The sequence below is a fragment of the Camponotus floridanus genome, unplaced genomic scaffold (genome assembly GCF_003227725.1).
Source record: "Camponotus floridanus strain SB8 unplaced genomic scaffold, Cflo_v7.5 scaffold61, whole genome shotgun sequence".
NCBI lineage: Eukaryota > Metazoa > Arthropoda > Insecta > Hymenoptera > Formicidae > Camponotus > Camponotus floridanus.
In genome coordinates, this window is record NW_020229781.1 from 317,501 (window position 1) to 332,126 (window position 14,626).

General features: G+C 29.9%; 1 protein-coding gene across 1 annotated transcript in view; it reads right to left on the reverse strand.

Annotated features, from left to right (window-relative positions):
* Nucleotides 1-5,467, reverse strand: part of LOC105254456 (guanylate cyclase soluble subunit beta-1) — a 14,950-nt gene extending 9,483 nt beyond the window's left edge. The window contains exons 1-7 of the mRNA XM_011263135.3: nucleotides 5,270-5,467; nucleotides 4,936-5,009; nucleotides 3,151-3,251; nucleotides 2,940-3,058; nucleotides 1,469-1,624; nucleotides 1,075-1,228; nucleotides 757-911 (exon numbers count right to left, since the gene is read on the reverse strand). Coding sequence (XP_011261437.2) covers nucleotides 757-911; nucleotides 1,075-1,228; nucleotides 1,469-1,624; nucleotides 2,940-3,058; nucleotides 3,151-3,251; nucleotides 4,936-5,009; nucleotides 5,270-5,272 — 762 coding nt within the window. The 5' untranslated portion in view covers nucleotides 5,273-5,467. The remainder of the gene's footprint in view (nucleotides 1-756; nucleotides 912-1,074; nucleotides 1,229-1,468; nucleotides 1,625-2,939; nucleotides 3,059-3,150; nucleotides 3,252-4,935; nucleotides 5,010-5,269) is intronic.
* Nucleotides 5,468-14,626: the final 9,159 nt, after the last annotated feature.

Sequence of the window (14,626 nt, forward strand, 5' to 3'; positions counted from 1 at the left end):
ACATCGCAATTGATACGTATGAACAATAACGTAAATTGTGTTAAATTGCTTGGTTCGAACACCGCGTTCCGTGTCAGTCACAATAACCTACATTTGATATACATTCATGTGCTTATAGACATGTGCAATGTAATAATGACCAGCGCAATGCATTGCGCACTAATTCCTTTGACGCAGAAAACAATTAGTAACACATATTCAAAATTAATCGATACTTTTCATGATACGAATACGAATGTGCATCGACCAAATTCTGCAAATTGCTAAAAAATGTCTGTTTCACAAATCAGACATACTATAAAAGCGAAAGAAGAAATAGCACGATAAATATAGTTCGTTTTCTGAGACTGATTGCAATGATTTCAAGACGCAAGTGCAGATAAACAATGTATTAAAGTGTAGATTTCCTCTCTAGCTTGAAAAGTATTCTCTCGAAGTATATTGTTGCCTCTTTTTCGCGATACTGATTTGCAGTCTCGCTTGTGCGCTGTGATTTGCTTCACTCGTGTTATTTACGGCTGTCAAATCATGCAAATTTTGACAGCTTGTGAAAAAAAATGAAATTAGGGAAAGTTAAAGAAAAGTTAAACTAATTAAAGTTAAAATAATTGTTCATAACAGGAGAAAATAATGGCACGCGCGAAGTACGCGTTTTGCAACGTTTTATTACGATAAATTATTGACGAATAAAACAACAGATAGACACAATACACACATTATAATAAAAATATTGCGGTGTTATGCGCGTCAACTCACAGTTAAGAGAATGTCGCTTAGTTTGCAATGACCACTGCAGACGCGCGGTATAACACGTGTTATGGTACATCCGGTTTGAATTATTGTAAGATCTCGATTGAACATTAGATGGAACGGAAAAAGTCGACAAAACGTTGTCGGGCTGACCCTTGGTTCTACGACAATTTATTAAATTTTGTTTTATTGCTTTTCTTTCGTAAAAACTATGCTTTTTTTAAATAATTAGATATGCTACGTTTAAGCATATCAATCTATTAAAATCATAATTTTATTGTTAAATAATTTATATCGATTCTCTACGTTGAAGTAATGACTCACCGACGGATAATGTTTCCAATTCAGCAATCATAGGGTTTGTTACGACTCCCGGTCCTGACGCATCAGTTATGAGGAACTGCACGTGATCGCATTCACTTTTCGTCTTCACTATCTGCATGTCAACGTCAGTGCCATGCAATTTTTTCGCGACTGTCTAAAAAGAATAGAAATTTTTTTTTCATATTTCCATTTAATTGACTAAGAAATTCTCATTAAATCATCGCTACGTTTTCTCACATAAAATCCTTTAGAATTTTTTACAGAGTGTTAAATATACATATAGTTTTATTACTGTTCAAAAATATTCAAAGATTATTAAACTTTGTAAAATTCTCAAATTTTGTATAACGAATCATATTTATATCATATAAAAAGTCCATAAAAAATCGAATACCTTAACAATTCCAATAACGATGTGTTCCAAACCAGGTCGGTCTGAATAATAATGCAAAATAAGCGCGCCATCCTCGGGTCTCTCTGTACACCTAAAAGAAGGTGCTCTCATGCCTGGATATAACGTACCCAAATGATCATGAAGCGCATCCAAATTCTGCAACATGATGCCGACATCATATGTACCCAATATGTACATACATGTTTCCAATATTGAATATGGCCATGGAATGTACATTTCATCAATTAATATTAATCTCGCTACCATAGCAATATAATTGATATAAATATATTTAAATAGATTGTTATCTTTTATTGCGCAAATTTCTAGCAATAATTTTAAAATCGCACAATAATATATTAAAGTAAACGAAACATCAAAGAGAAAGTAATAAAGATATTTGCAGTAATAAAGATAATTGCATTAAAATTAATATTAATGTTTGAAACATTTTTATAACGTGTGTATATTTGTGATAATTTTCATTATATTGCAAAGTGTAAAACAAAATAATAATAATGATTTATAAAACCAAGAAATATTGAATTTAATATTGCATTTTATCTAACAATGAGGCAAGGTCAATATAAACTTTCACTGATGCACGTGTGCTATAAAATGCTTACAGTACATTTCTTGTAGTATACTTCTCGCTTTCCGTAAGTACCGAACTTGACTACTTTAGACTCAAAAAGATTTGAATAAAAGTCGAAATTAATATTAAATGCTACTTACGACGCTCAAGCCCTCTACGGAGAGCGAGAGATACGAATTCTATATGTAAGAAGTGTACTGTAAATTTATAACGTACATCAGTGTCTAAAGATTTGTATTAGCTTTCTCGCTTGCTTAAATATTAATTTTGAAATAGCGAACTAAAAGTTACTTTCTATATATTTCTCTTTATTTTTATATTAAATTTAATTGTATAATTCTCTTCTATATATGATAAATAATCAAGAAAAATTAAATTATTTTTTCAGCATAATCGCTGGAAAATAATACGAATTAAAATAGAATATTTCTATTGAATTTTAATATTCAATTTCCTACATTTAATTATAAATCTATCTACAATATTTTCAGAATATTGAAATAAGAAGGATATAAAATAATATACGGATAATTTTCATAACAAGATATTTTCTAATGTGTTTATACAGAATATAAAAAGAGAATATATCCGGCTCTATCTATGGCTAATTTAACGAATGATTCCATGATAAATAATGACATATACACCAGATGCGGAATACGTACGACTTAACAAGCTATTCAATTATTAAGATTGTACCTAATGCGAATTTAAAATATAAGTGAAATCAGTTAGCGATCAAGATAAAGATAAGATACGAATTATCAGGTCTACTTTCTGTAATAGCATAAATTAGTAAGTGATTAAGCGCATCGAATCGTACCTAATCTAATTGTAAGAGAGATCTATAATAAATATAATTTTCAAACTTTTTACCTGCAGAAAATCTCTAGGTGTTGCTCCAAGAACTTGAAGAATCTTATCATAACCGGAATCTTGGCAAAACTCGAAAAACATTCGGCCAAATAATTCAAGTATTTCATTGGCAGGAATATCTAGAGAATATAAGATATATAAAATAAATTTCTCTGTTATAAATAATATTCAATAATATCACATATTGTTGCGACTATGAAAACATACGTACTAAGTTTATTGACAGCAGCAGATATCAGATTATACGTAATTTCGTCATCATAAATTTGTCGCACCAGAAACTGTCCTTCCATATTAACCGCCGCATCTTTTCTAAATCATCAATACAATTATAAAAATATCTCGATAAAAGACAAATATCTCGATAAAAGAAATCTATTCCATAAAACAATATAATTCTCAATTAATATAAAACTCAATTAATTATTTTAAGATTTTTCCAATATTTTTATAAAAATATTCGATATTATTTTATATTAACATAGATTATCATTCTATTATAATTTTTAATTATTTTAATTATTTTGTAACATTCTGAAATTTATTTACATACTTTTTTAATCTTTTTGAAAAAAGTCTTAAACGTAACGATTTGGTAAGTACTTTTGTGTGGGCTTGCTACTATTTAATTTACATATCGGAAATTCACAGCTATTCTTTGATATGGATATCAAGTATCACTTAAAGCTTCCTTCAACGTCTTTTCAAGGCTTACTCTTTTCATAGCTACAGCAATACTTATATCGCAAAGCAACTTATATATTCTTTAGGTATTCAAAAGAGAGAGTACTTTTATAGAGGAATGTTAATAACAATTAAGATCAGAGAGCCAAACAAGTGATAATTAAAATAATATTAATAATATATACATGGATTAATAATATAAAAATAGTTACTAATTTTAACATTATTTATATTCGCGAGGTTTCATTTTCATCAAGATTAAAAGTTCAATCTCTTTTTATAAGTAATATTATTAAATATAATATTTTAAATTACTTTTTAGTTAAATGTCATAAGTGACTTCCTAATTGTATTATGATGTTGTTATAAAGTCAGATGATATACTTCCGATATTACTTAATATTATTCTCAATCCAATTTTGTCGACTATATTGCTCAACTTCATTTAGGGCAGGAAAATTGATTGACTCTCTTAGAGATATTTTCAAATGATATTCTAGTTCTTCTCGTAGGATTTCAAGATAAATAAATAATACATTACTTTAGAACATTTTTAGTTTCATATATATTATTATAATACTTAAGGAAAAACATAATTAGTAGAACAAGTTTAAAATTGCAAGAATTGATATTAACACATTATTAATGATATTAACACATTATTTAAATTGGAGTAAACTTGCGCGATGATTAATCGAATAGTTAACTCATTTATTTGTTTAATAAATTTCTTTGTTTTTAAAAAATTATTTACAATTTTTTAATTTTTCAATTTTATAAAATAAAACGAGAAAATAGAATACAATTTAAATAAAATTATCTATTCTAAATATTTTTAAGCATGACTCATACACAATACCATATATGATTATAACATGATGATAACAATAATATATACGAGTGATGAAAAAAGAGATGTAAGTGTAACTTCTTATCTGTATCAGTTTCCAATATTAATGGATGAGGAAGAATCATAATTTATTATATTAATCTTCACGTACAAATTTGGATATAAATTAAAATCGTAAAAATAAATTCGTAAAAATAATTTAGTATTGCATGGCTCATATATATATATATATATATATATATATATATATATATATATATAATAAAACTTTATTTATCATTCAATCTACAATATATCTTCTACAATTAATCCATGTCAACACTTGATTGCTCGTCTGATAATATCCGAGTGAAATGCTATGGATCATGCGAAAGTTCACGTAGATATGGAAGAAAAAACGTGCAAGACAAAAGAATAAAAGAAAAATAACAGGAAGATGAGTCATCTATTGTTTTTACCTACTTTATCGTCTCCCACGTCTCGTTGTCAAAGGTCTTCACAACTAAGAGTTCGAGAGCGTAATTCACAAAACCGTACTGCACATATAAAGATAAAAAAGTATCGTAATATAATTCACCAGAGAAGCAAATTTATTACGAAATAATGAAACGCGGATGAGCTCGTTATCAATGTTGCAGATGTTGACGAGTTTGCCTGATATATCATAACGTGCAATATCCAATGTAACCGATGCGCGGTTCTCGAATTCTCAGGTCATCGCCACCTGCTCCAAATATTCGAAATCGCATTCTCGTCAGCATCCACGCATCGTTTCTACTCTTTCGCGCTAACGTACCATGCTGCTGCACTTGACAATCGGATTGCGGGGGTGGCTCGGAGTTGATCTCACTTCTCACGCGTCATTCCATTCTGATTGCCGATTGGAGCCGTGTTTACCTCGTGCACACGAGCTGCGTACTGGAAGGCAACCCCGTCGTTCGCCGGTACACGATAAGTATCGATTTTTCGGCCGTCGTTGCGACTGCGCCACCTAGATATCACCTCGTTGCGCTCCTCTTATATACGAGCCGCCCTCGATCGAGCCGCATACCACCCTTTAGGGTCCTCCCAATCCGCTTTGCTCCGACACGACGGAGCCGACGGTGCTATATAACTTCGCGAATGAATACTTATAAGACTTTCGTGAGATTAGCGCATGGCAACGACTCCTGCCTAGCTCGGTCGTTTGCGATACGAGCGCGCCTCGTTTCAATGCACGTCATAATTTTCACGCGAAAGAGAATCGAAGGTTTATTTCTATAGCTCGGGAATTTCAAAGAAAAAATAGGTGCTTTCTTATGTCGACAAACTGATGACGATGAAATGCAATCTTTCAGTGTCATGAATCTCGAAGAATGTCGTTTAGAAAGTTTCAAACTGCAGTATAAAGTTCTTACACATGTTCGGTCTTTGTCAAAGCGATTTCTTTAAGTCAAGATTTCTTCCTCTAATGATATTAAAATGATTAATTTAGATATCATTTTACGATATGTGATGATTTTTTTCCTTTAATATTAAAAAAAATACATATCTATATATTAAAATTTAGTTTATGCTTAACTACATTGCATATAATCAAGTATCTGACTTTAAAATAAAGTCATACATACTAGAGACAGTATTTGATTTAAATTATAGTTAAGTAGAATTGTTAAATAGATCTTTGTTGCACTGTTTCATATCACATGTGTTGTATATAACATAAATATTCTATCTTTAGAAAATCTATTTAATGCAGATAATAAATTTAATTGCAACAACATGTATCTTCTCAATTAAATCCGTTTTAAATGAGATATGCGAATTGTATACAATTTCACTTTGATGCCATTAATTTATATCATTAATAATATTGAAAAAAAAAATTTGATAGAAAGCGTTTATTAACGAGAATATGTAGTGTATATCGTTGAGCTAATTAAAATAATAAACAGGATAATAACTTTGTTAGTTCAGCAAAATAGTAAATCTACAATGCAATTATCTAAAGATGCGATCTTATAAAAATTATTAAAATATATATTAGTAAGTTTAATATCAAATTTTTTTCCTATCCGTTTTAATTTTTTTTGTTATTTTAAAAACGACGATATATCTATCTTTATATATAATTTCCATATTAAGGTTGCAATTTTATCATGAATAAAAGATAACTTATGTCACATTGAATCTTCAAATCCGATGTTTATTGATAGAAAAATTGACAATCTGTAGACACTGAAAATCTGTGCATTTAAGAGAGAAAAAAAAGCCTTTTCTGAGCAGATTTTAAAAATTGAATAAATTCCACATTAAAAAGTCTCAATTTAGTAAATTCTCGAATTGGGAATTTTCTATAGCAAATATGTATGAAAATATACATCTATATATACATATATTTTCAATATCTTTGATGTTAACTATTCGAAATGACCCAATTTCATACTAAGGGCTGTGCTGAGTAATGCTATAAAATATGTATGGAAGAAGGGAGTATAATGACAATTTAAAAACGCTTAGTCAGCACACTATAACGTATAACGTTATTCACAGAGAGAAGAAAAAAATGAAGAAAAGTGTAGACAGATTCAATTATAATTTTAAATATAATATTGCCAATGGTATATTTTTACTGGAAAGAATGAAGAAAAGTGTAGACAGGTCAATTATAATCGTAAAGGTAATATTGGCAATATATTCCTGCTGGGATATGAATACTAGAACATATTTACTGGCCAGTCGTAAGCCGTAATCGATATTGGCTGTTGACAGGTAGGGAAAAAACGAGACGCCAGATGAAAATATTGCGGGCGTAAGCGGCGCGAGAGCTCAGTTATCCGAAAATTGCGACTATCTATTATTTCATTATCGCTACTAGCAAGGGAATGGGCTATGTTATACCTATTTCCGTATCTATCGCCGCACTTGGCGGAATGCTTTTATCGCTACCGGCGTACGTGGCATTCCTAAGGGAGTTGCAGCGACCTCGTTCCCATTGTATAAAACGAAAATGGTTTCACCTCTCTCTTCTTAGACTCAATTTTCCAGAAATACGATGAAAAGATCGTTCGTCTTCCTTCTATTGATCTTCTGCCAATCGTATCATTTTGGCGCGTGTAATATATTGTAGAAGCACAACAAATAATAGTGGTAAAAATTGTATTGATAAATATATTGCGATAAGAAAAATAAAAGGAGAGAGAGGGGGGGGAGAGAGAGAAACGTAATCGATATAAATAAAGGAAGAACACATAAATGTTATAAAAAGACTCATGATCGATGCGCCGATTTAAGTCTGTGCTGAAATTATCGATGATGCTCGGCTTAAAGAATGTAAGAGCAACGTGCGGCCTATAAATGAACGAAGATGCACGGCTTCCAATTTCATGAATTGCGTCGTGTTCAAGGGAGCCAATCGTGTCGACCATCAGATGAAACGCATGGCTATCGACCATCAAGATTAAATGGTTCAGAGTGATTCACGAGTGATGGGAAAAAATTTTCTGCGGGTGCCGAAAAATTGAGCGGGAGCCAGTTATTAGAGTAATAAGAATAAAAAATGTATTATATTTTAAAAATATATGCAGAGTTATGAACCGTGCTCTAATAGTTTAATCTATCGTAAATTATCGATTTTAATTTGTCTTTTTGATTCCTTTTGTGATTCACAACATTTAAATTAACGGACTAGTTATAAATTCCTTATAAATTAATTAATTCCTTCCTTCATTGTAAAATCATTTTTTTCATTAATATTACGTTTTTAAATCTATAAAAAATATATAACAACCTTGACATATCAAATGGTATTTATAGCATCAACAGTTTGAAACAAGAGAGCTCAAACAAGTAAATCAATAATCATTTTTAAAAATTATAAATGCATGTTCAATTTTAAATTAAAATGATAAACAGAAATTTGGAAATTATGATATAATTTTTAAATATTTAATTCTAAATTTTACGAAACATACAAATAATAAAGAAATAACTCAGTTTCTGAATAATTATTGGATCGCCTACGCTTGTGATATAAATCGTGTTGAAATAAGCTCTTTCATGACACGTAAAATCCCTGATACTTTGCCGCCGACCACTCATTCATGCTTCTCGTAAATTTATCTACCACCCCCCCTTAAGTATACGTTGTATAAATAAATATGACTTCTAATATACAGATTTATATATCTTTTGTGATAATTTTTTAAAATAAAAATTTATTAGTTTGTTTAGTCAGAAGACTTGAAGAATGAATTTACTGGAGAATTAATGATGAAATAGGGAAAAGAAGACTTCGAGAATAATATTTTGTTTATTACATCTCTCTATAACAAAAATGTTTAATTATTTCTCTCTCTCTCTTTCTCACATATGGGAAATATATAAATTCCCTAAATATGACATGAGTGTATTTTTATAAATATAAAACTCAATTTAGATTATGCGCGTTTAACTTCGCAAACATATATTGAGAGGTTTTTATCTAAAAGCTTTGATATCAAAATATTTTAATCCAGCAAACTTGTGCATATTTTCCATATACACAGCAATCAATTAATCTATTGTTATCATTTTCAGCCGTGATCTCATATTTGAAAGTAGTTAATCAATGACTTTTACGTAGATCCTTCGACCGACCTCGGCGATGATAAATAGCTCTCCGGTCTTAATTAAAAATACCGTCACGCATCGAATATCGATGAGTGGGCCCTCCCTCTGCTGAAGGAGATCGAGAAATGCGTGTACCAGCTGGAGCACGTCGTAATGGTGGCCATAATATAGAAATAACTAACGCCATCGGATGCCTTCAGATGACATTATCGATTTTATATCGCCGACATCATTGTAGAGGTCGGCAGATTTCGCCCTCTCCCTTGTCGATTTTTATAATGAAACGGTACTTTGGGCGAGGAGCGTGGTGATGCTCATCAAACAGCATCCCCGCGCGACCATCAATTTTCCTCTTTTTCATGATCTTGCCAGAGGGCGAAGATTAATGTTGCCTTATACAGTTTTTGTGCTCGCGAATTGCTTGATTTGACTTTTAAGATTAGTCCAATCAAACTGGAATCGCTCGGCGTGCGAAAGGCGAAAGTCAAAAGTACAAGTAAGTCGATCAAAGGCGATCTAGTGAAATTTTAAAACTAATCCCACTTCTATCCTATAAGGTAAAATATTTTATGAGAAACCCATAAATCCATTCATCCGTATGCTTTGCATATCTATCATATACATCATGGACATAAAACTTTCATACAGCACCTAATACATGTAAATAAAACATCGAGAATTAAAGTTCTCTGGATATTTGCCAATGCATTTATATACATTAAATTAATTAACACTTTAATCAAACTGAAACATCGGTTCGAAGAAATACTCTAAACTCCAAATTATATGAAGAAAAATATATATCTCTCTTTAAAGAAGAAAATAAAATTATATAACAAATATAGTAAATAAATCGGTGTAATTCTGAAAATATTATATTATTTATTAAGAAAATATTATACATACGTGCAGATAAAAACATATAACTATCATAATTTCTAACGGGAAAATAAAGTGAAAACTTTTATAGTTAATTAATGTAAAATGACGAAATCTCTCTCTTTTCTGAGATATAAAATCTGTAACCATAATTCAAAGCAATAATACGAAAGTGTGTTCTACATGCTGATTCATATCGCTAATGTTAAAATGAATATGAAAACAATCTCAGAAAATAGTATATCATATCTTGAATAAAGCTATCAGATGCACGTGTGTAGAGCAAGTTGGAAAAAAAAGGAATACAAGAGAGTGAAAATTGCTTTGTTTTGTTCCTATCGAACTACAAAATCTCTGAGAATACAATAAAGAGCTTGTAGTAGCTTTAATGTATGAAATATGTGATTATGTATATTCTTATAAAGTTATGGGTACAGATACTACCATATATATGGAAATTTTATAATATAAAAAATTATATCTACATAATTTTCTAAAATGCATCATATTTTTTATTTCTAGAATATGCTATACGATATTATCATGTCGTAATTATTGCAATTATACAAAAAAACCAATATATGAATAAATAGAAAGATTAATCCATTTATGCTATCGTGAAAATATCACTCGCACTTTCACAGAATTATGCTCGTGCAACGTGTATCAAATGCCTTTCTTTGATATATTGTAACAATAACCAGTTCCAATACATGATGAGAATATAAAATATTTTGCTGCTATTTTCTGTAAAAATGTTTCATGAAACTCTGAAAGTGTAGAAAATATATCACGAAGTATTTTACACTGTGCGTTTCTTTAGCGAGCTTATTTGTCAGCGAAATTGTAGCAATTTGTAGTTGGCTATAATTGATAATTGAAATTGACGAAGACTAGTTTTTTAGTAAATAATTTCATAATTTTTTACATATTATATTGTACATATCGGTATTGCATTATTTATAACAATATATAGTGGTTATTACAACATTAAACAAATAAATTATTTTATAGTTTACATATAAATTTAAAAGTAAAAAAAATAATTTTATTTTCACGAAGGACATCTAAACTTAACAAAAAATAAATCCATTGCTAATAAAAAAGTTACACTTTTTCGCAGTATCGATGCTACTCGATAATCTGCCGTCAACGCTCGTAAGTTATTAATCCACCAAGCAGTTATTGATCACTAAGTTTTATGAACTTTTGCTCAGAGTAATTTCTGCGTTTATATTGACTACTTTAATTGAGATATACACTCGTCCCATTTCTTTAAACAAAATTTATGTTTTTAACACAAATAATTAATTAATTTTTTCGTAAATTTCCTCGTTAGTTTTCTTTTTATCATTTCGAATATGTATTTTAGTCACGAGAACTATAATATGATAAAGAACTCATCATTGTATCGCGATCCTGGAAGCTTTGGCAATTCGCCAAAAGCTATCAGAAGCTATATTTAAGCTTCTCCGAAAACACTTAACTGCACTCGATCGCTAAGAACGTTTGATCCATTACTATCTAGAATCGTAATGTTTCTCCACACGTATATGTCGATGACAGTTTATATAATTCGCTAAGAAAATGGGATAAGTTTCCCTTCTGTCTAAAAGGAAAGGTATAAAACAACAAACACTTGATTAAATATTACTAGCTTAGTAGCTATATGGTGCATCTCAGTTGCATCGCAAATGCATCTCAGGATAAATTGAAATTCGCTAAGAATAAAAGAAAATACAGAAACTTAATACATCTCAGTAGCATTGTATATATGTAAATTACATTTTAAATTATATTTGTAAATTTAAAAGAATTCTGTTACAATTCATTATTTGAACGTTAAATAAATAAACTTTTTTAATAAAAATTATAAGTTTAAGTTTATTTTTATGCACTAAATATAAGCTTTTAAGAAAGATCTTTAAAAGTTTTAAAAAATCTTTTGTTTTATCTTTAAATGATATTATGTTATTTTTGTATATAGTTTTATAGGTTTGCTTTCGAAACAGTGCACGTTTTATCTGTATAAACGAATGAAGATTTTTCTCGTAGTTGTATAAGAAAACTTGTTCTAAAATTGTGAAATTGTACAAGGAAAGAATAATGTTGGCAAAATATCGTAAGCGCACACACTCAGCAAGTAAAAATGTAGACTTCACAGTGAATAAAGTTAGTAAAAGGAAAAATGAAAAATTCCATATCACGAGAGAGAACCCATGAGATGTGATCAAATTTCACATCTGATAAATGGAGTTAATCTGATAAATGGAAAATATTTTCTATAAATCGCATTTTCGCATCGACAATGTTTCGATAGCCGAAACAGCCAAAACAGTAGCCCAGTTACTAATGATTATGATGTAATGCGATTTTTAAATATTAGAGTATTACGCGTGGTATGTTTCTTTGACCACGAGCAAATCAGTTATCTGTGGCTGTTAATGGAATGCATTATATGTATGTCTAATCTAATAATATTGTTATCCTCGCCGTCGAAATTTCGTTGCCCGGTATTGCTCTCGATGTCAGCTGATGGGACGATCGATAATGTCGATCGACCGTTTTGACAGAAGAAAATATTGTCGCTCGAGAGAATAATACAGAGAGATAGAATAAGAGATTTTTAGATTTAAATTTGAAAAGATGAGTTTACGATTTTGATTGTTTTATTATGCAAAATTTTGCGTCTTCACAATGTCGATATCGATAATCTCTTTCTAATCTCTTTCTTATATATACTCGAGTAAACACACAATAAACAGATCTTTCTTAAGAATGCAAATAACTTTATGCACAGAACAATTACAAAGAATACAATGTACACATAAAGCAATCAAAATTGTATAAACATGTCTTTTCAGATTGAAATCCAAATCTTTTCTTCTATCTCTCTATTTATTATTCTTCTGGGTGACAACACCTTCTTCTTTCAAAGCGGTCGATCGATATTATCGATCGGCTTATCAGCTGACATCGAGCGCAATATCCGGTGACGAAATTTCGACGACGATGATACAATATTGCCCTTTCTTTTTAAAAGTGTCATCCCGACACTTATACGAGAATGCAACTGTATATATAATATATAGTCAATATAATATATATGTTCGCAATGACATTATAATTTTTTGCCTATTTATTAACAAAGTTACAATCTCTGAGTAATATCTACAGTTGGTTTTATGTATATATTTTTATGTATTTATGTTGTAAAATAATGCAAAAATATACGTTAGTTTTGAGTTATTTAAATTTATAATTACAAAATAATTCTCTCTATATTTTAAATTTAATAAATAAAAAAATTTTATATATAAATCTACAAAGAATGTAGATAATTTTATGCGCCTTGGTAGTCCGAGAAATTTGAACGAATTACGAATCACTGATTTAAATGTGCTAATTCTGTAATGTCCGATATGCACCATTTCCAAGAGATATTTATATCTTTATTGCCCTCATTCTATCACACAATCTAGTGATTATTTTCTCGACATCTTCGCAGCGTATCGATACTTGCATATCTCAAAGGTAACACGTTCACAGGACATATACGTTGCTGGACATTTACGTATTAAATATATTTTTTTAATTAGCAGAAAATACTTCGATATTATAAATATATTCGTAAAATATATCTCTATTTCTGCCAATTCCTTTTCGTAGATTTCTACAGTGATTGTAATTTACAGCGCATTTCCGTCGGGAATCTCCTGAGTAATGACTCGGCCAACCGACTTCCTCTTGAATGGACCGCTGACATTCAGCTGCGGCACGAAGCAATGTTCCTCATGATAATGGTACAGATCGATCGCTCCAAATTGTCGAACATCGAGATGGATATCCGACCCCGCTTGAAGACAAGGCAGAAAAGTGCTGGACAAACTTCGTTACCGAACTCCATTCTACTACTCTTTATGCTCTCTGTTCGTTTTGTCAATAATCTGATGCAATTCGTCCTTAGCACATCTTATAATTGAAAAGATTACAATTGAAAAGACATTTCAGAAAAAAGATAGAGTAAAATATATTTGCATTAATAATTACTAATTATCAATACCATTAGCATCAACATTTAACGTCAAAGTGTGTTCAATCGATATTTATAACAATATAACACACACAAACACACATATATTAAGTAATTATATTAAAATTATCTTAATGTTATCAATTTATATGGACAGACAATAAAATATATCGTATTGCTACATATATAATATTTAAATTAAATTATGCTATAGTTTCACAAACGAGGATGCCACAATAATGTAAAATAAGAGTAGAACAACAAATAGTCATAAAAAATAGTCATAAAAATAGTCATAACAAATAGTCATAAAAAATAAAAGTCTGCATTCTACTGCAAATAACTTGCTATTCCCAAAAGAAAGATGTTATATTAAAAGATAATTTAACTAATTGTTAGTAGTATATTCATTTTTTCATGTCAAAATGGTACATTTAATTTTTAACTATTTGTTATATCAAAGTTAATTGTCAGTTTCTTTGACAGAATGCTAGCATCAGTCATTGTTAGTATCAATACAAATTTGTTCAAAAAAGTATTAATAAAATTTAAAATTTGTTTATGATTGTAGAAAACGTCTCTCTCTCTCCTCTTTTTTTTTCTATCTTTATGAAAACTGTTTTTAATTAAAAATATCTAATATTATCATTT